Raw genomic sequence first — 23574 nt, 5'->3', positions numbered from 1 at the left:
CGCTGCCAGTTCAGCTCTGCAGGGGGAGATGGAAACCCCTCTGCAAGCCTGGCTGGGGTGTCGGGAATGTGTTCCCCCCTGCCACTGCAGGGAAAAGGCTTTTCCTTATAAACATGCTTTGGCTAACACTTGCTTTTAGTTTGTTGGGTTTTTTAAAGAAAAAAAACCCCTCCAAAACCCCAAAGCTTTTAGGGTATTTTAAGGCCTCCCAAAGTGTGGCCCATCCCATCAGAGACTGGCATTGCTGCCTGGTGGCCATGGCCCTTTTCCCCATCACATTGATATCCAGCATGGGGAAACACGAGTAGGATCAGCGGAATCTCTCTTTCCCGACACCCAAAGCTCTCCAGCACCTCGGTGGCTCACATTGAAGTGTCAGGCCCACTCCAGTGCCCCGTGGAGCGGAATGACAGGAGATAAACCAGCTTTTCGGTGCTTTGTGTGCTTGGGTGGCACAGTAGCCTGCGGTGGGGTGCTTCATCTTGGTTTCTCTCCCAGGATGCGCAGCATGTGCCCCTGGGAAATGACTGGAGAGTCATGGTGAAGCAGCCGGCACCTCGGTGGCTCCCGGTGCCAGGACAGAGCCGGGCAGTACCTCCTGCCCCATCCCCATCTCTGCTGGTACCTGGTGGCAGAGGACACCCCCAATGCTTCCCCAACAGCTGGACCCACCACCAGCACTGGGACGTCGTAGCTCTGCCAGCGTCGTTTAGTGGTTAATCTGTTCTGTGTTAGGTTTTTTATTATTTTTGAAGCATTAAACACACACCGAGGAGCTCTGCGGGCCGTGGGGGGAGCCCCCCGGGTTGGGGGGGAGCATGCCCCGCCGCCGGCACCCTGTGCTGCTCCCCACGGGCCGCGCAGGACTTTACACACAGGGATCCCCGCGTCCCGCAGGGGAGAACGGGGCCTCTCCCGCGGCAGCAGCGCTGCCCCCGGCGGCGCTCCCCGAGCCCCAGCAGCGGGGCGGGCCCCGCGGCGCCCTCGCAAGCCCCGAGGCGAGGCCGGGGCCGCCCTCCCGGCAGCTGCGGGATGCGGCTGGCGGAGCTGGGCCTGGCGCGCCGCCGCCGCCGGGCCCGGCTCCCTGGGGGCGGCCCGGGAGCAGTCGCCGGGCTCGGGAGCAGCCGCGCAGAGGGCAGCGGAGGCGGGACGCGGGGGTCCGGGGCCGGCCGGCCCCCGGGGCGGCGGCGTGGACGCAGCTGGCCGGGAGCCCCGGGCAGGCGAGCAGCAGCCGGGCCCGGGGAAGAATGGGCACGGTACGGGATGGGATGGGGACTGGCACAGCACCGGTACCGGCCAGTGGCCAACCTGCAGGAAAATCACCCCAGGCTGCCTTGCAAGTCGGTGTGCCAGGCGCTTCCCGCGAGGCACCCGCCGTGCTGGAAGAGCTGCTGAGGGAGCTGCAGCTCCTGCTGAAAGGTACCCACCGTCCCCGGGCAGAGGGGGCCGAGAGGGATCCCAGGGCAGGAGCAGGGGACAGCAGGGAGGAGGCACAGCGGGGCTGGGCAGCACAGCCAGGTGCTGTCTCATCTTGGGAACCAGGAAAAGCCGAGATTCCTTCCTAAAGCCAAGCCCTGGTGGGGTTGTCAGGTCAGGCATGGTGAAGGAGCAGGTGAAGACCCACAGGAAGGTCTGGGAAGGGCATGAGGAAGAGGAGGAAAGTGTTGAAGGCAACCCACAGGCTGGATCCCATCGTCACGTGGAAGCAGCCTTCCACTGCCGGACACGTGAAAACATCTCCATCAACCAGAGAGCGCAGCAGGACCTGCGGCTCTACTACATCGTGAGTGCCCAGCCTGCCGCATCTTCCTGCCCATGAAGGCACCCGCCCTGGTGCTCATTCTCTAACCCAAGCCTTTCCCAATCCCCAGCCAGAGAGGGAGGGGATGTTCCACCATGGCTCGGGGCTGAACCTGACCAGCGGGCAGTACACAGCCCCCATTGCAGGGTACTACACCTTCACTGCCACGCTGCACATTGGTGAGCCCTTGGGCAACCCCCACGGCCCCGCCAGGGAGGTCCAGGATGGCTCTCACCCTCCCCTCTGTCCCAGTGCGCAGAGAGCAGCGGAGGAAGGGGCAGCCATGCAGGGGAAATCGTCTGCAGGTGCTGATTTGCGTGCAGTCCCACTGCCAGCAAAACAGGTAGGGCAGGGCAAAGCTAGGAGAGGAGAGGGACCTTGGGCAAGGGAGGGAAGAAGGAGTCCAGCATCCCCAGGGGAAGGAAGGACATGCTCTCCCCAGCACTATCCTCCCTCTTCTGCAGCAACTTGGAGACAGTGTCCTGGCTGGAGAGTGGTGGTGACCTTTTCACCATCTCCGTTTCTGGAGTCCTTTACCTGCAGGTTAGTGGTACCAGCTCTGCTCAGGACTGTGCCAGGGAGGACGGTGCCTCCCACGGCCCCAGCTCTAGGGCTGGCCATCAAGTCTGTTTCTCAGCCCAGCTCTGAGCCCAGAGGACACTCAGGGTTGAGGGCTGCTGGGACACCACAGCACATACCGTGGCTGGGCTGCCCTACTGGCCTCTACATCATCCTTTTCCCAGAAGGAAGGGGGAGCTTGCTTCCTGAGCTGCGCACAAGGGAGAGCGCTCTCCTTTGCTCTGCCAGGCTGTGCTCAGTGCCTGGAGGAGGTGTCCCTGTTAAGCCCTCTCTCCCTCCAGGCTGGGCAGTATGCCTCTGTTTTCGTGGACAACGCTGCAGGCTCTCCACTCACCATTCAAAGCGGCTCCGATTTCAGTGCCATTCTGCTGGGGGTGTGAAAAAGTGCTGGGCACCACGCAGGAGCAGCTGGACCCTTCCCTCTGCCAGCCCCTGTCACGCCTCCCCTGCTCAGCACCAAGCCCAGGGAAGAGCTTTCGCTGCTGTGGGAGCTGCAGTCTGGTCCAATACTGCTTGTGCTGCAGATCCATCTGAAGCTTGACAAAAGGACGATAATAATAAAAACTAAGCCTGACAAGGAGCTAAAGGAGTTTACTTTTATCTAAAGGCTAGGGCTGGAAGTTTATCTTGGAAAACACTGTTGACAATGGCGGCAGTCAGCTGCTTTCTCTGCAGGGCTCAGCTCTGCCAGGCATTGGTGCCTGGGACAAAGCCCCGCACCTCCATTTTTGCTTTCAGCAGATTTCCCTGCCCAGCTTCTCAGCATCCCAAAACAGATTATTTGCATTGCTTTAGCTTCCCTGCAATGTATTAGCAGTGAATGTTTGCTGGCAGAAGCCAATGTCCTTTGCAGCTAATCTTCAAAGCAGAGCAATGTCCTGATAATGCTGCACATTCGATTAAAGCCAATTCCTGTCCCGTAGCTTTCCACGTCAGGCATTCCCTGCCCGTGGCACAGGGCCCAGGCCATGGGCAGCACAGATATGCTCCTTGCTTCGGCGCTGATAGCCGTCTGAGCCAAGGATGAATGCAGGGCTACGTGCCTGAGCGAGGGCTGCAGGAGAGGTACCCGGGCAGGCTGGGTGTGGGGCAAGGGAGTCACACGTTTTATTTGTTAGTAGCACGTAGCACTGGGCAAGCTGTGCCAGCAACACCGCAAGATAGCCCAAACTGCAGCCAGCCCCACCTTCCCCGAGGGATCTGCACACATAGGCAGGAGGGGAGGCAGCCTCCTTGCACTGGACCTCACTCAGGAGGGCTTTCCTGGCCCTGCCTGGCCTTCTCCACAGGCTGCATCTCCTCAAGGAGCCTGATGAAGTAGCTGTTGCTGCAACTCCTCATGGGTGGGAGTGTTTGGATCCGGGGGCAGGGGGAGGGCTCTGGCTGTGCAGTTTTAATGCTGACTTCTTCCCCAAGGCAAAGAGAACATGTCTCTGAAAGGAAAGACATGCTTTTACCCCAGCTGAATGGGTGGGCTGCAGCATCCTGGCAGAGGCCTCTGCAGCTCCTGCCCAGCTGAGGAGCTCGGCCCAGGCAGCACCTCGCAGTCACCACATGTGACAGTGAGCCAAGGCAGTCTTGCTCAGATCAGCACCTTCCCTTCCTACCAAACACACCTGAGAAATTACAAAAGGACTCACTGTTGGAGAGCAGGCCTTGCCAAGCTGGTAAGCTGTCCTCTGCAAGCGAGATATGAAGAGCCCAGGGCACTTGAACGCAAAATTGAAAGGGTTGATTAAGTCGGAGATACTGGGGGGCTAATTGAGGTATTGGGAGGGGGCTAGAAGCTCAGTCAGCCCCATGGGCCACCCCGGGATGGTCGTCCTGGAGCTCCCACAGTAGCAAGACGCTGCTGAGCAACAAGCCAGAGACAGTTTATTTTCAGGAAACCTCTTGCACACTCCACCCTACCAGGAAACACAAGCAAACATTTTTTTTTTACTTCCACTAAAGATGGGATTCAACCTGCCTTTCTAACTGGCTGGCTACTCACAAGCATGGTGAAACCTCCTCCACAGTGCTTCCTTTTCCCCTTTGCCCTGGAAAATGGATGATACGATCCATTTTATGGAAAATGTTATTAACTGTACCATAACATTGTTTATTATGTTCCTAGTTGGAGTTGTGCTTTCAGTACACTTTCTAAAGGGAAGGAAAGAAAGAGTTGTAAGAGGAGGGAGGGGGAGAGAAGACAGACAGAGAAGGACAAGCTGATACTTCTCTCAGTAGCTCTTGCGCTGGAATCATGAGGGGTCTCCCGGAGGGAGCACCAGAGACGGGTGCTTGGCTCGGCTCTTTCAGCACAGCACACAGCTCTCCCCAGGGCAAGAGCTGTGAAAAGCAGGGAGGCGAGAAGGGAGGGTGAGTTGCCCTTCTGAGATCTGCCGTCAGGGTTTCTTTTGCCACAGACTGAATAAACTCCATGCTACTCTGTCTTGGCTCTCTAAATTTGACTTTCAAGAGAAGCAGCAGAGCGTGTTGCTAACATGGGCAATTCCCTCTCAGCTCATCCTGCAGTGCAACCTTACATCAGAGTATGCAGGAACGGCTGGGAGCAGAACAAGCTGGCAGAGGCAAGCCCTACTCAAAATATGCGCCAGAGGCCTGCTTCCTTCCTCAGTGCTCTGCAGGAGATGCAGAGAGTTAGCACAAGCTAGGCCAAGTTAGCCTAACCATTAGCATAAGCTTATGAACTTTAACTGACTTCTGCTGTAGCAGAAATAGGTGAAAGACAGGCAAGCCACCTGTCCCAAACAACAGGATAGCTTTTGCGTGGCTCAAGAAAACAGATAGCCTAGAATCCAGAACAAAAGCTCCCAGGAAACACAAAGCTCCAGGGAACAGAGGGAGCAGAAAAGAGCCCAGGAAGCCTCACAACCCTGTGCAGGACTATGCACAAAATGGCAGGCACCACACCAACCTGCCCAACCTCTCTCTGGGACTGCACCGTTTCTCCTGCAGAGCAAGTAGGTTGCGCAAGAAACCACTGCACAGACCCACTGGCTTATCTCCCTCACTGCACCATCTCACCCATAGGACTAGAAAATTACATCATCTGGAATTTAAGCGCTTTGGTGGCCCAATCCATTTAGCTTTCACACTGTCATTTGGTCTTAAGCCAAATTTTCTCTGGAAAACAGCATACCAACTCTGCAGCAACAGCTGGTAGAGGAATGGGGACGGGATGAGATAGCAGACACTTAATAGCAACAAGCACCTAAAACCAGAGATGCCTGCTCCTCAGATAGCACACAGACAAGCACAGAGCCTGCCCTTATCTCTGCTGCCTGGCAGGTCCATTTGGTGAAAACACTTTCCCAATAAATATCAGGAGTAAATTCCAGCCACTTTTGCCATATCAACAGTTAGGCTAAAACCCCAATGTTTTCTGCAAGCAGAGGGAAGGTACACTGCTGCTCTGCAAGCGGCGTTTGTATCACTCAGCTGCATGCAACCTCACAACCCAGCTTCAGAATCAAAAGATTTCCTTCCCAGCACTAAGAGGACAGACCAGACTGCATCACAAGCTGGTGGTCTGCGGTACTGTACAGTCTGCATGGTACAGCCCGACCAGGAGCTCCCACTGAGTCCTAAGAGCTCAGGACTTTCCCAGGGCCTCATACAAAGCTCAAAGAAACAAACAGCAGAAGTGCACCGTTTGGAACAGCTGGCAGAGTTCATGCCCACAGATGCCTGCTCTTGCTAGCACCTCTGCCAAATGGATTTATTTGGTTTGCCAAGACATTCATGGGGGGGTCAACAGGACAAGAGATTTCCGCATAGGCTGATCCACTGCGGCAGCCACTTAGAAAACACTGCTAGCCAAGTGAGCTAAAACTATTAGAAAAAAAAAAAAAAAAACACAACTTTATTTACACTGAAGAGCATCCAGCAGGACCCTCCCTGCCCCAGCCACACATGCACGCACACCGACTTCTCCCTTCCCTTACATCTGCCACAAGCTAGGGATCCTGCTGCTGCACCTCATCTCTCAGTGCTCTATCCGGACCACCATGACCGTGACGTTGTCCGCCGACCCTCGCTGTACTGCCTTGTTGGCCAGTCTGTTACACGCAGCTTCATATCTAGCGTCTGCTTCTAGCTTCCCTTCTCTCGTCTGGATGTTCTTATCCTGTTCGGACAAGGAAAGACGACACTGATTGCTTCCAGCAAAGTGCATCGGTGCAAGCACATTGTAATTTCCAAGCATGGGGAAGCAAAACAAATAAGGACAACCTCAGGTATAAGGGAGGATACCCTGGCAGAAGTACATTTCTGCAAGTCAAAGTCATTCCATTTCGTGCCCCCTGCACTGACAAACCCAGCCCCCATGCTGCCTTCTCCTCACCTCCAGGCAGGACACAATGAAGTTCACAGCTTCTTCTGGTGTAAAAACTTTAAAGAGGCCATCACACGCTATCAGAATGAACCTGGAAATCAAGCAAAGACAGGTTCCAAGGCTGAACCTTTCGTTCCCCAGCTACAGCAAAAACCCTTCAAGTATGAGTACCCACACTCCAATCCAAAGGGAAGATGCCATAAAGCTCATCTGAAAATCCCTCGGAAGCACGAGAAGTCCCCTGGTGCTCCAGAACCTACCATTCACAGAACTGAGGCAATCCAAAGTACAGGCCAAAGAGCCAGGCAAACAACCTAGATCAGGACATCCTGGCAGTCCTACTGATACTGCACCGTTAGGCAAGACCCTATGCCACACCCTGCTGAAGAGCTCCATTATTTCTCTAGGAACTGCTTCTTTCCTTTGAGTCTTTTTCATTCACATATTTTCCCTTGTGAACTAGCTAATGCAAGGAAATAAAGAAATACAGCCATCTTAACACCTTATGTGCATCCCTTTAAATCCTTTACATTTCCATGCTCCTGAGGTATGCAATAACTTAATTTAAATATAAATATTCAAAAGAAAAGCGAGCAGCTTAACCCAAAAGTAGAGGCATAACTCTGATCGGAGAACTCTGCCACAAGGTATTGCCACAGGCTGCAGAAGGTTGAGGGGATACAAAGCCCAAGGCAGGGAGAGCTGCCTTCTAGCTCCCCACCAGAGGATGGGTGAGACAGCCTGCTGTGCACTCCCTGCCTGCACAGGGGATTGTATTAACGAGAAGCCCTAACCAGAGTCACCGGACAAGAAAAACTACAACCATCCCACAGAGGTGGCCGGCCTGCCAGAGCAGCACATGTCTCTGGAGACATCATTTCAGAGCCTGATACTCAGAATATCTTCAGAAACATTGCAGTGGATCACTTAACATGGAACTCTAATCCCAGAAAAAGCAGCAGTACTGGGTTACATTCTCACCTCAGAGAGCCTGCAGGGCCACACTGACATGAAAGCTTACAGCAATTTGTCATTGCCAATCATATGTTAGAAAAGTATCTCAAATCTTCAAGTATCAGAGCTGAATGCAATGGTATTTGTGGGCACCATGGCTGCTAGAAACACTTGGACAGGATAGGGATCCAAGAATTCAAGCCTTAACCAACTGTTTGAACACTGGTGTGTGAACTTATTTAGAGCATGAAGGAAGTCTAAGGCTTGTGTATGTTATCACTGCTGTGAGGCCAGTTTCTCCAACAGGAGCCTTCACAGTACCTTGGCAGAGTAAGGCAGCAGCATTATCCCACTATACCAATAAGGAACAGGAGCAGAGAGACGTCAGCAGTAAGAGCATCCTCTAATTCTGAGTGATCAGTCTGACGTGCCTTGGCCCTAACTGCAGAGCATACAGAGCTGTGCAGCTTGTGCTACTTCTGCTGAGCACTGCTAGGATGCAGCCAACCCCCTTGTGCGTGTGCACACATTACCTGTCGTTGTGCGTGAGTTGGCAGCGTTTGATATCTGGCACAGAGATAACACCACAGCGTTTGTACTGGCCATCCCCAATGGAGCGGGAAACCTCTAGGACTCCTAGGACTCTTCCGTCCCTGCACAAAGAAAGAAAACATTGAGACCCCTCCCCACACATGCACATCTCACTGCACTGCCTGATGGGGACACTCTTCATGGTGCATTCAGCTGCCTCGTAAAAATCCTGGCCCACTTCCCCAGCAAGTTCAAATCTTCCCTTCAAAGTCTCCTTCCCTTTCTGCATGTTTGGGAAACAAGTGGAGAGGGGGAAGAAGACATGGTCAGGAGAATTCAAGGCTGTTTTCCATCTCCCTGCCCTAACTCAAGTCCTGCTTAGCCTAGCAAGCCAGGGAAGTAAGAGTTATGTGCTGAGCTGAACTCCCGGAGGCGGAGGTTTGAATTCACAGATTATTTTTTGGCAAGGTATCTAGCAAACTGCATTTCAATAGAAGCACAGAGTGGCAGCAGGTAAGACCAGGTCAGAGCCAGCAGCTCCTCCTGTCCTCTGCCTATCAGGACACCAACCCCTATAGACTGGCTCAAGTCGGGGCAGTTCCAAGGAGCAAGAACCGCAGCACTTTCTCCTGATTGCTTGGTCTTTACTAACCACTGATCACAGCAAACAGTTCTGTGAAACCCGAGTTACAATCCTCCTTAGGAAGTAGTTTTGTTTGCTAAATTTTTCTGAGTGCTGCCCCAAGAGAAGCAGTTTTCCACACTCCACCTTTCCAACAATCGAGCATCTTCTCCCCCAGAAGGCTCTACTGTGCACTCTGGAAAGACACAAGCTCATTCATCTCATAGTCCAACCAGCCCCACTTAGGATAAAAGCAAGAAGCGAGGCATGTCACAGAGAAGAGATCTGATGCTCACACACTTTGCAACTTATCTCTTGGGTCCAAAATATTGAACTACAAGCACTGGGAGAGGCTCCCAGGCAGCCAGGGAGACATTTCCCCAGTTCTGAAAAGAGCTAACAGACACTCGCCCATCTCTTTCCTGTGTGCAAAGATAGATCAGTGCTAAGCATAAGCAGCAGCATGTGCTCTCTGGAGATAAGGGGACCAAGGCCCTCCAGACATGGCAGCATGACAGAACTGAGCCCACCCCTCGCCACCCCGGGGGGCATTCTGCCTCCACAGGCACTAAGATACTTCACCTGCACTGAGTCCTCTCTTCTGAGGATGCCATTAAATCAAGAAACAGTCTTCAAAGAAGGAAGAGAACCTAGCCAGGGAAATCAGACACAGCTGCCCAAACAGCCACACACACCTACATGCACAGGAACATTAAGATAATCCTGCTCTGGCTCCAGAAACCTCCCTCCTACTGCAGACCACCTCAGTGCATCAGCTAACCCCCATGGGAGCAACACCGACTGACATCGAGGGCTTCTCATGTCCTCTCAAATCATCCCCTCATCTTACAGGACAAGGAGGGACAGCTGATACTGCAAGCAAGGAAGTGAGTTCTGTTCAATGCCACAGTGTGCCGCAAGTGATAACGTCTTAAACAGTCAAGTCCAGCTCTGTAGGTCCAACTCTGCAGGTCAAGCTTAAGCACGCACATGCACTGCCAGGCTTTCATGTGGGTTCCTGCCTTTGCAGCACAGCACCCTGCCGCCATTATAAGCCACTGGGAAACCAGCCCCCATCAACCAACTCAAGCCACTGAATCCTTCGACATCTCAGGCACCACCGCGCCTCCCACAGGCAGCAACATATTCTCTTCAGGCTCTCACTAGCATGAGTGCTGGGCTCAAGAAACTCCAGAAACTCAGTGCTCAGGCCCAAAGTTGGGCCAGGGTTTAGATCTGCTCACTCACACCCTTTAGGCACTTACCTGACATTTCCCCCAGCTTTCTGTATCCGCATACGCTCCTCGTATTGGGTGGGGTTGTGCTCTTTACTGAGGCTTAAGGCTGCATGTTTCTGACTCTCTTCATTGTAACGACACAGAATCGCCTGTGCTGACAAAACACCCTCGTGAGTAAACAACAAAACTGCAGCAACAAGAACTTCTTGAGAGAGAGCTGCAAGTTGTACTGAACGGGGCTGCATCTGGCTGGTGACCAATGGTGTTCCTCAGGGCTCAGTCCTAGGGCCACTGCTGTTCAATGTTTTTATCAGTGATCTGGATGCAGGAGTTGAATGCACCATTAGCAGGTTCGCTCACAATTCCAAACTGTGAGGTGCTGTTGACTCTCTGGAGGGACAAGAGGCCTTGCAGAGGGATCTAGATAGATGGGAGCATCAGGCAGTCATCAATGGCATGAACTTTAACCAGATTCTGTGCCTGGGATGGAGTAATGCCAGGCACAAGTATAAATTGGGAGAGGAGTGGCTGGAGAGCAGCCCTGCAGAAAGGGATCTGGGGGTGCTGGTCAGCAGCAAGCTCGACAGGAGCCAGCAGTGCGCCCTGGCAGCCAAAAGGGCGAACTGCACCCTGAGGTGCATCAAACAGCATAACCAGCTGGCCAAGAGAGCGGATAATCCTGCTGTATTCAGCACTGGTGCAGCCTCACCTCGAGTACTGTGTGCAGCTCTGGGCCCCACTATTTAAGAAGGATGTTAAGGTACTTGAATGCATCCAGAGAAGGGCAACAAAGCTGGTGACGGGGCTGGAATGCATGTCCTATGAGGAGCGGCTGAGGAGTCTGGGTTTGTCTAGTCTGGAGAAAAAGAGGCTGAGGGGTGACCTCATTGCTCTCTGCAGCTTCCTGAGGAGGCGATGTGGAGAGGGAGGTGCTGATCTCTTCTCCCTGGGATCCAGGGACAGGACGCCTGGGAATGGTTGAAAGCTGTGCCAGGGGAGGTTCAGGCTGGACATTAGGAAGCATTTCTTTACCGAGAGGGTGGTCAAACACTGCAACAGGCTTCCTAGAGAGGTTGTCAATGCCCCAAGCCCATCAGTGTTTAAGAGGCATTTGGACAATGCCCTTAATAATATGCTTTAACTTTTGGTTGGCCCTAAATTGGTCAGGCAGTTGGACTAGATGATCATTGTAGGTGCCTTCCAACTGAAATATTGTATTCTAGATACTGTGAGATATTTAGCACCACCAAGAGAGAGCTACCACACGCAGTTGTTTTACACTATGGGAGACAACACAGAAGTACCCTGCACCCACCCAAAACAAGATGCTTTGTAGGAACCATTGGGGAGCTCACAGCAACTGGGGCATCCCACAAAAACACCTTGTCCTTCAGGGCAAATAAAGCTCTTGGAAGAATCAAGACGCCAGCAGTGTTCTCCATTCTGCTTACCCGGCTGTCCCCGAGATTGGCTATGTAGAGAATATTGTCAACAGCTAGGACACAAGTAGCTGTGGAGCCATCCTTCCACGCTGGCTTCCTGAAGGGAACAAAAATGAGATTACTAAGGGGAGAAAACAATGTTTAAGAAGTTAGTCACACAGTGCTCCGGAGGACTCAAGGAAATTTCATGTGCCAACACACAGGAGTCAGCTAGCACAAGCCCCCAGCAGCTGCCTGCAAACAGCTAGGGAAACTGCTGGTGGTAAATAACGAGCTGGACAAGGACAGAGCAGCTGCACAGAGTACCGCCTTCTAAATGCATGGCCAATGCCCAACTGGTTCAAATACTGCCAGCCACACTCTCCACACCAACCCTTCCTCACACTCAGCTCCCAGAAAAGCTCACCTGTGGCTGTAACAGGCTCAGCCCCAATGGCTGCCCAGAAGCTATAGCATCGTGAGCAAACAAGCACCCCAAACTCCTCATCGGGAGGCTCCTTCTTTGCAGCAAAGGGAAGGCACAGCCAGGACTGCAGCAGAGTTGCCTTCCTTTTCACTTTCATTTCCTTTCCTTTTGTCACAGTACCCCTACCCACCCACCTCAGCCCTCGCCACCCCACCTCAGCAGCAACACTACTTCAGTCACTCTCCTGATATTCCATTTGCTGTAGTTAAGCTTGTATCTCTAGATCTCAAGGTAAAACGAGAAGTGTTTCTCACATTACAGCTGCCAGACTAGTCCTCCCTACAATTAAGCCCAGCTAAGGTGTCACTCTTTACCAAAACTAGCTTTGAAAGACTGATTTCTAGACGTACTTCATTCAGTTTTTCCTAACTTTGAAGGTGCAGCTGAATGAAGATCATTCATTTCATCATCAATACAGCTATCACTAGCAATCCTTTGTAGTGCCTTTGTCATAAGTCATGTTTCTGATTAAATGGAGACTGGTTTGGGAATGACGCTGTTGTGACAGACTCAAGGATGCTTTTTCCTTTTGGCTGGTCAAACTTGTTGACCTGATTAGACTTAAGAGACTGAGCCAGTTTGCAATTTACTTAAAATTCAAAGTTCGCAGGGAATCTCAGAATCAGATGCATCAACAGTCTCTCCATCTGTTAGAGGTGTCACTATGAAATTTAAAAAAAACAAAAAACAAAAAACCACAAACCAAAAAACACACACACCCAAAAATGTAAAGGACTGGTAACAAAGTGACTGTATTTTAAATGCAATCTACATCTTCCCTAGTCCACAGAGTTGGTATGTCAGTTCAGCAGAGACTGAGAAAAGGTACGGGTGCTTGCTCTCAAAACCCAGCTGGGAGACAGGCTGGCATTTATCCCACAGAAAGTAGCTGCTGTGCTTTCCAGCTTTGTTTTAAAGTAACCTGTTAGAAACAAGCTTAAGATGAGGGCATTCTTCATCAACATCTGTTTTCAAAAGAGCTTAAGAAATCAAGATTTAAACTTACATTGAAAGAGTTCAGTCTTTCAACACAGAGCATTAAAAACAATCTCAGAGATGTGCTCCAGCCTGGCAAGCACATACTCACTAACAAGAATGCAGCTCTAAAGAAAGCTGCACACAGCAGCCTCCAAAGTACTGCTCTACAGATACCCTCCTGACACACTTTGATGCCATCAAGACAGAGATCCCATCTCAGGCAGTATGGACTAAGTCACTTCAGCAACATGGTAAGTCTTTAAAAAGAAGGCCAACAAGGTGCCTTGGTAAGGACAGAGGTGCATTCTTGGTCATGTTTTGGTTCCTTCCTTTACCATAAACATGTACTAAGGAGTCCTACAGACCACTTACCACAGAGTAAGACCAGAACATGCCATGATCTAGCTCCAGCAGGCACTCAGCTGGCAGTTACAGCTGGGCACAGCTAAGCTGTATGGTGTTTCACCAAAGCATAGACACGACTCAAGGTTTCCTCTGCCCTGCTCAGAACTAAGGCCTGCGAGATGCAAGCTAAGAAATACAAACGTATGGGAAGCATTTACACTTACTGGCTGGATGCCTGCTTTAGAAACTCTTCATCTGTGTGTTTGAAGGTGTCCAAAAGGCATCTCTTCACAGTTTTCTCCACGCTGACTACCTCACCTGTCAGACAGGGAAAACAGGAACTAAGCTCCAGCTAAAATGTATCTGACCTATCCCAGTCCCTCCCTTCGCTCATCCAACATTCAATCAGGCAGTGCATCTCTCAGACCCTGTGCAGAGGAGCTAAGGCACATTCTGGGCTCACACTATCAAAAATCTGCGCAGTAGCATGTATGGAGAATTTATGACATACCCCTCTCCCCCACGGACGTATTTTCACACTTGAAGAGGCACTGCCAAAACTGGCAACAGCGCATCTCACACTTGCTTAGTGGTTCACAACTGGCTACTTGTACCCTTGTGCCAAAAAGACTTCCAGCTCTCTTCCCCAGGGGGGAAGCACAGTCTCACAAGCCCACTGGAAACAGTGGATGGGAACTGTAGAACTATACGCAAACAAATCAGTGTCCCTATCCATTGCCATAATGTCAAGGCAGAAAAGGCGATGGTTGTCCTACAGCCCTTATTCCACTCCTCTCACCTTTAGGAAATTTCTTAATCAGGTTTTGGTGCAGATTCTGTGCTGCAAATTTTGAGGCTCGGACTCCCCCGTGGCCATCAAAAACAGCGAAGTACGAGACACGTGTGCTGTGAGGGAAAGAAAAAAAAAAAAAAAAAAAAAAAAGAGTAGCAGAAAGGGGCTAAGAAAGGCCGTTAGCCAGATGGTGGGATCAAGTACATTCATCTCCATAACACCCTGCCCTGTGTTGGACAGACTGAATAAATACTGCACTCCAAGGCACAAAGGTAGCAAGTCTCTAAGCTCAGACATTCAAGCATTTACACAGTTTACTGTGCAAGCACTGAGCTGAGAACTTTCTTGTAATTTTCCACCCCTCAAGAAAATGAAGGGCAGAAGAGTTTATAGACCACAACTTGGCATAAAATCAGCTGAACATTTCACCTCAAGGGCACTACAACTCCCCAGCACTACACAGACATCAGTCTAACCAATCCTACAGTTCTTTCCATGCCTAAACTTGTTGAAACCATGCTACAGACAAGAAACTCAGATCCCTCAGCACATAAAGCTCTCGGGACAATATTGGTTCAGAAGCTAAATCCAGTATCAGGATGATGCTTGAGAGTATTCCTTTAAATATACACACTCCCCCTACACATACTTATATGTATTAATTTGCTAAGAAATTTAAACTTTTCAAATGAGAGAGTTCTGACATCTGTTTTCTTTTCTTCAAGTGTTCTCCATTGCTACAGTTAAGGTTTTACACACTGTAAAATCCCCAAGGCAAGACCTGATTATTTGTAACTAAACTGAGGGTCTCTAAACATCCACACTTACATTTGGGTAACAGAGGCTCAATATCCAGAGTTACCAAGCCCGCACAATCCTTGTGAAGTCAGTGACCGAATTCACTGAGCATCACTCAAAGGGAGGTATTTGTATATAAAATAGTCTTGTGATTTGCTCAGGAACACAGCTAACAATTCAACCTAAGTCCCCCAATAACAAGCCCAAACGACACACCGTGACACAGGTGTAGTCAAGTCAAACCAAAAAGGATCATATCATGGGCTTAGCTGAAGCAAGCTGGAGCTTCTTCACCCCTGTGATGGCTTCCATCCACAGCTTTATTCTGGCAGTTGGTGCCCACTTACATTTGGGAGGGCAGAGGCTGGCATTCCTCGGTGATATTGTTTAAGATGACGTGTGCATCCTGCATGTCTTCTCTTTCACCTTTCCTCTCTGCCACATAACCCTTCAATCCAAGAATGCCCACTGACCCTAAAGGGGAACAAAGCAGACACACGCACACAAATCAAATTCCTCCGCCTCCTCAGCTAAGGCTAAAAACCAGTAAGTCAACAACCACTTTTCAGCTTTCAGAACCCTATCCTGGCACTGCAGTGAAGTACAGCCCTCATCCTGCAACAAAACATCTGACACCTTCTGCTGAACAGGATGTATTTATTTTGTAACATGGGTTTTTAAGTGCCCTGAAGGTCAGCAGCTATAAAAGCCACTTGCCCCCATTTTGGCAGGCAGCTGTAGCCAAGCAGGACTGCTGGGCATCAGACAGGGCTCTTACCAAAAATGGGCAGGGGGCAGGGGGAGCATGTGGCACTGAACCTGTAGATTAAACAAAACACACCTTTAAAGAGGGTGCTAAGGACAGGAAATCAGGGTCTGCTGTTTCCAGAACATGTCCTTTCCTTTGTACCCCTGAACACATCTTATTCCCAAAGCTGCAACCTAACACGTGGACACCCGCACTGAAGTCAAAAGCCCTATATGTAACAGCAAGTCTCTCTCTGGCTTTCTTAGCAGCCACCCAGTGGAGAGATCTGTGGATGTGGCAAAAGAAGCTGGTGTGACTCTAGCCTTCCAGAGGTTTCACAACCAATCCCCCTCTTGGCAGCAGAGTAACTTATCCTGCAAATGCTGAGGTGCTTGTTGCTCAGCTTCTGCCACTTCAGCAGGGCCGGTAAGAAGGCCCAGGGGAGGGAGGCAGAGAGTGCCAGGGAGCTTGAGGGGCTTCCACAGACTGCCACAGCACTTTGTTCCCTATGAGAGGCTGAAAAATGCAAGCAGACTGAAGAACCAAAGCTTAGCTTTGGTCTGGACTTACTCAGCCCAATGCCAAAAGTACAAATCGAGTACATTTGTTTTCAAACTGTCTGAAAACCTTTACAAACTTTCTTTTCCACAAGTTCTTCCCTGCCATTCTTCTCTTCCTCCTCCAAGGACTTTCTCTTCTCCCCTTTCCCATGGCTCCCTGCTGATGAGACCTGCTCAGTAGCACTGGAGGCTGAAAGAAAGCAAAAATGCAGGCAGCTGAAGTCTTCCAGCTGTTTTACTTGCATAAATTCAGCAGCAATTCCTTTTATACCGAAGCACTCTCAGAAGCACAGGCTCGCACACTCACACAGTATTAAGTAACCAGATATTACTGAACAAAACATACTGACCCATGAACGCGCACACACAACTTCACTCAGCACATACAACCCATGGCACACATCATTGTCTAAATCAGCGAGCACCAATTTGATCACTTTACATTGTGTTACCCCACCTCAGGCACAGCACAGTTGTGTTTGACTGGCAGGCTGCTGATTCTCCTCACCAACCCACAGTTTGTTTCTTAGCTACCAGCTTTTTTTGCAGTTAACTGCTTAGGAAGTTAATGTTTCGGGTTGGAATCCTTCTCTGTGGAAAGGGACCTGGGGGTTCTGGTGGACAGAAAGCTCAACATGAGTGAACAGTGTGCTGCTGTGGCCAAGAAGGCCAATAGGATGCTGGGTTGCATCAAAAAGGGCATCACCAGCAGAGATAAACAAGTCATTATCCCACTCTACTCAGTGCTTGTCAGGCCACACCTGGAATACTGTGTACAGTCTGGTCCCTGCTATACAAAATAGATGTGGACAGGCTGGAGGGGGTCCAGAGAAGGGCCATGAAGATGATCAAGGGTCTGGGAAGCCTGCCGTATGAGGACAGGCTGAGAGAGCTGGGTTTGTTCAGCCTTGAGAAAAGGAGGCTTAGAGGACATCTCACCACCATGTACCAGTACTTAAAGGGGAGCTACAAAAAAGATGGAGACTCCCTTTTTATAAGGAGTCACATGGTGAGGAGAAGGGGTAACGGGTACAAGTTACACCCAGGGAGATTCCAATCGGACACAAGAGGAAAATTTCTCACAATGATAACAGTCAACCATTGGAATAATCCCCCCAGGAAAGTGGTTGACTCTGCTACGCTAAACACTTTTAAGACTCAGCTGCACAGGGTGCTGGGCTATCTCATCCAGACTGGGCTCTTGCCTAGAAAGGTTGGACCAGATGATCCTTGAGGTCCCTTCCAACCCGGTTTTCTATGATTCTATGATATTATTATTTGTGCCTACAAACTGTGTCCACAACAATGCAAAGAAATGTATTTTATTACTCTGAATGCGCATATTTGTTAGGGGTTTCAGAAAACAGGTTTCAACATAAAGCTAGCAAGCAGAATATGATCCCCATGACATCAGAACCCTAGCCACCTTCTTCTGGAGATTTATGCTCATATAGTATAGTGAATTATCTCACCTCCTCCCAGGTGCTAGCAAACACTTGGCTGCATGCAGAAAGCCCTGCCAGACCAGCAGTCTGGTTTTGAAGACATTTACAGCTAGGAACAAGAAGGCAGTCTGTGCCCACAGCAGAAAAGCAACAGAAGCGAGGGCAGTGGCAGCACCAAGCCAGCACTGCCTTTGCTCTTAGCAAGCACACACATACTTTCACTCTCAAAGCAGGGAGCTTTCAGGCACAGATGATGGAGGTCCTCAAAAGACATCTAAGGGATGTACTTCTGGGAACAGACCTAAGTTTAAAGAGTCAGAATCCCAATATAAACAATCAGGGCACAAACAGATCACCACGACCAGTGTCAGCCAACCCGGGCACCAGCTTAACTTGCCATGTGTCCAACACAACAGGCTACATCAGTAGGTCCTCCTGAGAACGGCAGGTCAGCAGAGGTTTGGTGAGCCAACACAGCTCTTTACCTGTGTCACCACTGCTGGCTGGCGGAAGATCATCGAAGAGTAAAGAGCCTCCTTTTCCTAAATCACAAGAAAAAGGCAAGAAGAACTAAATACTTTTGTCCCTTTGAGGGAATAATGCTCTGTGTACACCTGTCCTCAGGTGCGGAAATTATAAAATGCCAGTTTACCAAAGTGAGCCAAATTTCAACTTCTGTTACTGGATGGTGGGGGCAAACTCAGGCCTTACATTTGTTTCAGGGAGTATTTACATGGAACATATTATGGAACATATGTGGAACATCTAAAACATTCTGGTTATCCAAAAAAAACACAAGAGGAAAGCAGCTGCTCTGCACACTGGTGCTGATAACTTGACTGTCTTTATTCTAACAAAGAAAAGGGTTTACACAAGTTTAATCTCAAGAGATACTGATAAAACACAGGAAGCCAAACTAATGGCAGGAATGGAGTACCCATACCTGAGTCAGCACTGCTGGCTGATGGGAGATCATCGAAAAGCAGAGGCCCTTTCTGGGCTTCCTTCCCTGTAAGACACCAGGGCAGAGTCAGGACCTGTTACAGGCACCCAGGGGTTGGTTTCTGGAAACACTGTCCCCCAGGTAAGCACAGGTGGGGTAACAGAGGAGAGCCTGGACTACCTTTCTTCCATCTCTAATTTAGGCAGCTCCTACACTAGCAAAACAACCACCTGCCTGGGGATAATGTGAACTTTTATCTTGAAAACAGCTCTTTCTTTTTTTTATTTTGCTAAGAATCCACTCAACTTGCATTAACATCCCTCAGCAGCCCCATCAAGATGTTATAGGATGAGAGGGGCCCAGACGGCACCAAATTATTTCAGGTAACACCATTGCAGCTCTCCACAGACCCACGACCTGCAGCAGCACAGAGAGGGGAAAGGCTCCAGCATGGCCTAAACCGCACAGATACCACTCTGCACCTGAAAAAGTCCCAGGAAAAAAGCACAAAAAAAACCCCAAACCTTGTAATTTCTCCAGCGATTTTTAAGCCACCCCCTCCTACAACCGCCCCCTCAAAACCCCCGCCCCGTCCCTCAGGCGCTGTGGGCCCTCCGCTGCCGCTGCCGCTGCCGCCGCCGCCCCGGAGAGGCTCGCTGCCCACGGCCCCTCTGAAGCAGGCCCAGCAGGGACCAGCACCGCTCGCCACCGGCCCCGCGGCCTGCCAGGCCCGGCCTGAGCGAGGCCCCGCCCCGGGGCCACGCAGGGGGAGGGCAGGGCAGAGCAGAGCAGGACGGGGGTTAGGGGCCCGCCCCAGGGGTCGAGGCCCCCTCACCCGCCGCCGAGGAGCCAGGCTCCGGGAGGTCCCCGAACAAATCCATCCCGCCACCGCGCCGGCAGCGCCGCCGCCGAAGCCGCTCCCTCCTGCCCAGGCGCTAACCCGCCCCCCCGGGCTGCCAATCTCCCCCCCAGGCCAATCAGCGGCCGCGGACGGGGCGGAAGTAGGCGCGCGGCCCGGCGGCGGCAGGGCGGGAGCGGAAGGCCGCCGCTGGCCCCGCCCTGCGAGGAGCCTGTCAATCCCCCGTGGCGGGAGGCGTGGCGGGAGGCGGGGCGGCCCCGTCAAACACGGCCGCCGGGAGGCAGCGCGGCGCCGTTTCCGCCAATCGGAAGGTGGGGCGGCCCTGCCAATCAGTCCGCCAGTCTGACCAATCCCGCGGCGGGGGTGGGAGGGGTGTGCCCAGCACCGTCTTCCTGTGCCTACCAATCGCTGGCGGGGGTGGGAGGGCGCCCACTGCGTGCCCGGCGGGGCGGGAAGGGCGCGCGGCGCCCCCTGGTGGCGCCAGTACGGTGTCGGTGCCCGGTGCGCCCGGGCGGCCGCGCTGCAGGGCAGCTCGCCTGTGCGCAGCCCAGGGCCGGTGCCCGGTGCGGCCTACCCAGCGGGCCCTACAGCGGCACGGCCCCCTTGTCCGCAGACCCGGGCCGCTGTGGGCCTCCCCGCTGCCGGCCTGGACACGCCCGCCCTGCCCACCCGCCCCAGGAAGGAGAGTTCAGCGGCATGGGGGCGTTTGCGTTAAATGCCACATTTATTTCAGAACCGAACAAGCCTGACGTGCGTGTGGACGGCCAGGACCCGAGGTGCCAACCCCCGGGCACAGAGCACAGAGGGCCCGGGATGCCGCCATCACCAGCAGGAACCAGAGGGCATGAAGGGCAGCCTCCCTCCTCGGCAGGGCCCCGGCTGCCTGCCGGTGCTTGCCCACCCTCCACACCACCGTTCCCCTGTGAAATTTCCCTTCTGATGGGGCTCACAGTTGTGCCTACACCTCGGGTTTGCGTTCCTTGTCCTGGGGGGGCTGAGGTGGTAGAGGGGATGGGTGGACAGGGGCCTGACCAGGGGAGCGCACAGTGCTAGCGAGAGTGGAGCCGGTAAGATGGCAAAGGTAGCCCCAAGCACAGCAGCCCCCAGCCGAGCTGGCTGCTCTGCAGGTTTGCTGGCCTCAGACATGCTTCGGCTCCGGCTGGAGGACACCCATCCTGTAGCCACGCCTCACCTGTGGCATGGGCAGCACCACCCAGCCATGCCAGTGAACCTGTGTCTGGTCCCTGGCAGACACAGGTCCTGTCTCTGCCAGAAGCTGCCTCTGCCCTGAAAGAGCCTCCCTTCTGCCCTGGGGCACCCAGTGTTTCCACCCCTAGCCCCTTACATTGAAATTTGGGATGATACCAACTAGTCCTTTCCCAGAACACGGGAGCCAGGATGTCGCAGCCTGGGCCCCTGCTTCACCCTGGCCTCAGCTCTGCCCTTCCATACCCCCGAGCAGGCACCTCTCCCTCCATAAAGGGCATGAGTTGGCCTCCAGGTCTCTAAAATGAATTACATGGGGGAAAAAAAACCAGTTTGATGGGGAGCTTGTCCTGGGTGGGCAATCTGCTGCCTGCCGAGAGAGCAGGACTGGGAGGAGCAGCCCTGCCACGGCTTCAGGCCAGAGCGATGGGGTGAGACACCCAAGGAGCTGCAGTGAGGCTGGGCAGAACTGGCAGGGGCTCAGGAAGGATCCCAGAAGCCTTTCTGTGACCTGAAACCCAAGCTGAACAGCGCCTGACATGCAGCAAGGGGGTCCCTGCAAGCTTCTGCCCACCTGCCATGTCCCTACCTGTCCGTGCCCCCCATGACATGAGTGTAACAAGAAGACGGCACCACATCCAACACACACACACAGGCACACACACACACACCACAGACAGCGTGGGGAGGTGCGGCAGAGCCAAGGCGCAGCCGTGCTGTGCAAGGGAAGGTCAGCCGAGAAGGCATGACAGCAAAGCTGGGGGGTTGCCCAGGAGATGTGTGGAGGAAGATGCTCGCCTTCCCGCCTGGAGCTGTGCCAGATGCCACCGGCTGCTTGGGAAGCCCCAAACAAAAGCATCCCCCCATCAGTGAGATACGAGAGAAGGAGGAGAGGGAGAGCTGCTGCTAGGGAAGGTGGGAAGCAGTGATGGCTGGAGAAGGTCTTTTTGGCAAAGCCACCTCCACCACAGGAAGCCCCCTGGATTAATGTGCCAGCGGAGGCAGGGTGGGAAGGAGGTGGGCACTCGCTTCTGCAGTGGGGGAAGAGGAGTGAGAGAACACCAGCTACAACAGTAAAAAGAAGCCCCATCCCCACCCTGACACCCCCACACCAGCCTCTCCCCTGCCCCTCTGACCTGCTTCGAGCCTGTTGTCCTGCTGGGAGAAGGGATGGGAAAGGGAAAAGGCGATGAGGATCCTGTGGATTGGGATGGTCGTTCCTAGCCCCAGCTCCTGGAGAACTTTCCCATCTGGCTTTGGAAACGGCCACCTGAACCTCCACACTCCCCACAGGGATGGGACCCTTGGTGTCCTGCCCTAAGAGGGGGGGAATCCCCTTGGACAAGCCCCCTGGGGCTCCCAGGCCGGGATAGTGGAGGTGGCCCACGTGTTTTTTGGTTGGGAAGGACAGCCCCACATGAGGTGACAGGCATAGCCGTCCCCAAAGCCCTCCTTTTCCCTCCATCAGGACCAAGCTCTGAAGCGAGGTGACCCATCCACGTGGGCACAGGTGCCTCAGACAGCTGAGATGGCGGGCTCCCCCCTTCCAGAGGTAGATGGGGCAGGTAGGAATTGCCTCCTTTGGGAAGACATGGTGGGCTGTCCAGCCACTGATCAGGGGAGAAGTAGTTTAAGCTCCGGGGGGGGGGTAAAGCAGAGGGCTGGGGAAGGGCAGGGAGCAAGGGCAAGAGCTCTGCCACCACCAGGCACATGCCAGGGATATCCCGGGGAAGGCATCTCCGGGACCCTGGCCCACCGCCAAGGCTCTCCCCTGCCCGGGGGAGGCATTGTCCAGGGGCTAGGACCCAACTTATGGGATTTTTGTGATGTAAACAGAAATAAATACTTTATAAATATCATCTTAAACTACCAACACCTGATCTTACCCTGCCGTCTCTTGCAGAAACTATCAATAAACTAGGAAATCCCCATACCTAAACTACCACTTTCCTTTCATGTGGAGGCAATTCCTCCTGCTCTCCCACCTCCAAGCTTTACTGCACTCCCACCTCTGTAGATCAAAGACCAGCTTTTAGCTGAAACTGCCCTCCTCGCTCCCTCCCCTCCGACAGGGACCTTTCTGGAGCATTACAGATGGTGTGACATGAAGGTCACCCATGGGGGGACGGGCAGAAGATGGCACACGCACGAGAAATCCTGCCCAGGCAGGTCCAGGCTTTTGCAGCTATGAACGGAAGTGAGTTTCCCCCGTGAAGGTGTGAATCAAGACAAATCCTTCCATGGAGCAGACAGCTGGGGCAGCAGATGGTGTGAGAGATCAGACGTTAACATGGGGAGTCTTGAGACAGAATCAGCTATCTTGATCCTGTTCGCAGATGGATGAGGTGGAGGGTGTTTTTCAGGTTAGATTCTCATCTGGGCTGTTCTTCTTCTGGACAGCTTGGATCTGATTTGGAAAACAAGGGACAAAACGTGTCAAGAGATGTGGACAAGGAGAGGTGTGGTCCCTTGGGTTCAGTGTCCTGGCTCCAGGCTGGTGCTTGAATCCAGGCAGAGCTGGAGGGACATGGGATTAATGTCTCTTTAGCCAGAGCACACAAATTTCTGTGCATTTACTCCTATTCCCCTAGTCATGCCACTTGAGGTGCTCTCAAGAACTTCATGAGATGCTCTCCAGGACTGTGAGATGCTCTCAAGAACAGTGAAGGGCCAGTGTCCCTACTGCCAGGCATGGATGTTGCTTTGAACTCAGCACAACAATGCCTCTGTACCAGCTGGGATCTGGCCCTAGATTGAAGCATTTAAATGGGGAGGAGCTGAAATCAAGATTAATAAGGTCCATGTTTTACCAGCTGAGAGCCTGTCCAGGCACAGCTCTGCGCAGGAGGTGCTCCCCACAGGAGGTGCTCCCCACGCCTGGCCCAGGGTGCTGCAGTAGGGACAACACGGGGAGCAGGGGAGGGAGC

At 52.6% G+C, this 23574-nt stretch overlaps 3 protein-coding genes across 24 annotated transcripts in view; 1 reads left to right on the top strand and 2 right to left on the bottom strand.

Moving 5' to 3' along the window:
* Positions 1 to 1268: 1268 nt before the first annotated feature.
* On the top strand, positions 1269 to 2760 carry ERFE (erythroferrone; the record flags this gene model as incomplete). Its single annotated transcript, XM_082319063.1, has 6 exons — positions 1269 to 1419; positions 1596 to 1783; positions 1872 to 1980; positions 2054 to 2144; positions 2266 to 2344; positions 2662 to 2760. The coding sequence occupies 6 exons, from the start codon at positions 1269 to 1271 to the stop codon at positions 2758 to 2760; spliced, it is 717 nt and encodes a 238-aa protein (XP_082175189.1).
* Positions 2761 to 5793: 3033 nt separating this feature from the next.
* ILKAP (ILK associated serine/threonine phosphatase) lies at positions 5794 to 19511 on the bottom strand. Of its 5 annotated transcripts, XM_082320952.1 has the most exons (13): positions 19418 to 19511; positions 18583 to 18648; positions 18125 to 18181; positions 16262 to 16384; positions 15234 to 15360; positions 14095 to 14201; positions 13520 to 13613; positions 11516 to 11603; positions 10092 to 10213; positions 8207 to 8326; positions 6729 to 6810; positions 6331 to 6512; positions 5794 to 6217 (listed from the first exon to the last, which is right to left on the bottom strand). In XM_082320952.1, the coding sequence occupies exons 1-12, from the start codon at positions 19461 to 19463 to the stop codon at positions 6372 to 6374; spliced, it is 1173 nt and encodes a 390-aa protein (XP_082177078.1). In that variant the 5' UTR covers positions 19464 to 19511; the 3' UTR covers positions 5794 to 6217; positions 6331 to 6371. The 5 variants fall into 5 exon arrangements, with proteins under 5 accessions (XP_082177078.1, XP_082177077.1, XP_082177079.1 ...); XM_082320951.1 differs by lacking the exon at positions 5794 to 6217 and having other exon boundaries at positions 6232 to 6512; XM_082320953.1 differs by lacking the exon at positions 5794 to 6217 and having other exon boundaries at positions 6232 to 6512; positions 16268 to 16384.
* A 3500-nt stretch (positions 19512 to 23011) lies between these two features.
* The window catches only part of KIF1A (kinesin family member 1A), a gene marked incomplete at both ends in the record, with an annotated part of 34692 nt that continues 34129 nt past the window's right edge, over positions 23012 to 23574 (bottom strand). For all 18 annotated transcript variants that reach the window (XM_082320971.1, XM_082320985.1, XM_082320986.1 and 15 more), the window contains one exon: positions 23012 to 23054. In XM_082320971.1, coding sequence (XP_082177097.1) covers positions 23012 to 23054 — 43 coding nt within the window. The remainder of the gene's footprint in view (positions 23055 to 23574) is intronic.

Source organism: Platalea leucorodia (genome assembly GCF_965183815.1).
Source record: "Platalea leucorodia genome assembly, chromosome: 8".
NCBI lineage: Eukaryota > Metazoa > Chordata > Aves > Pelecaniformes > Threskiornithidae > Platalea > Platalea leucorodia.
Note: the sequence above shows the minus strand (reverse complement) of the source record. Positions and strands in the feature narration are given on the sequence as shown.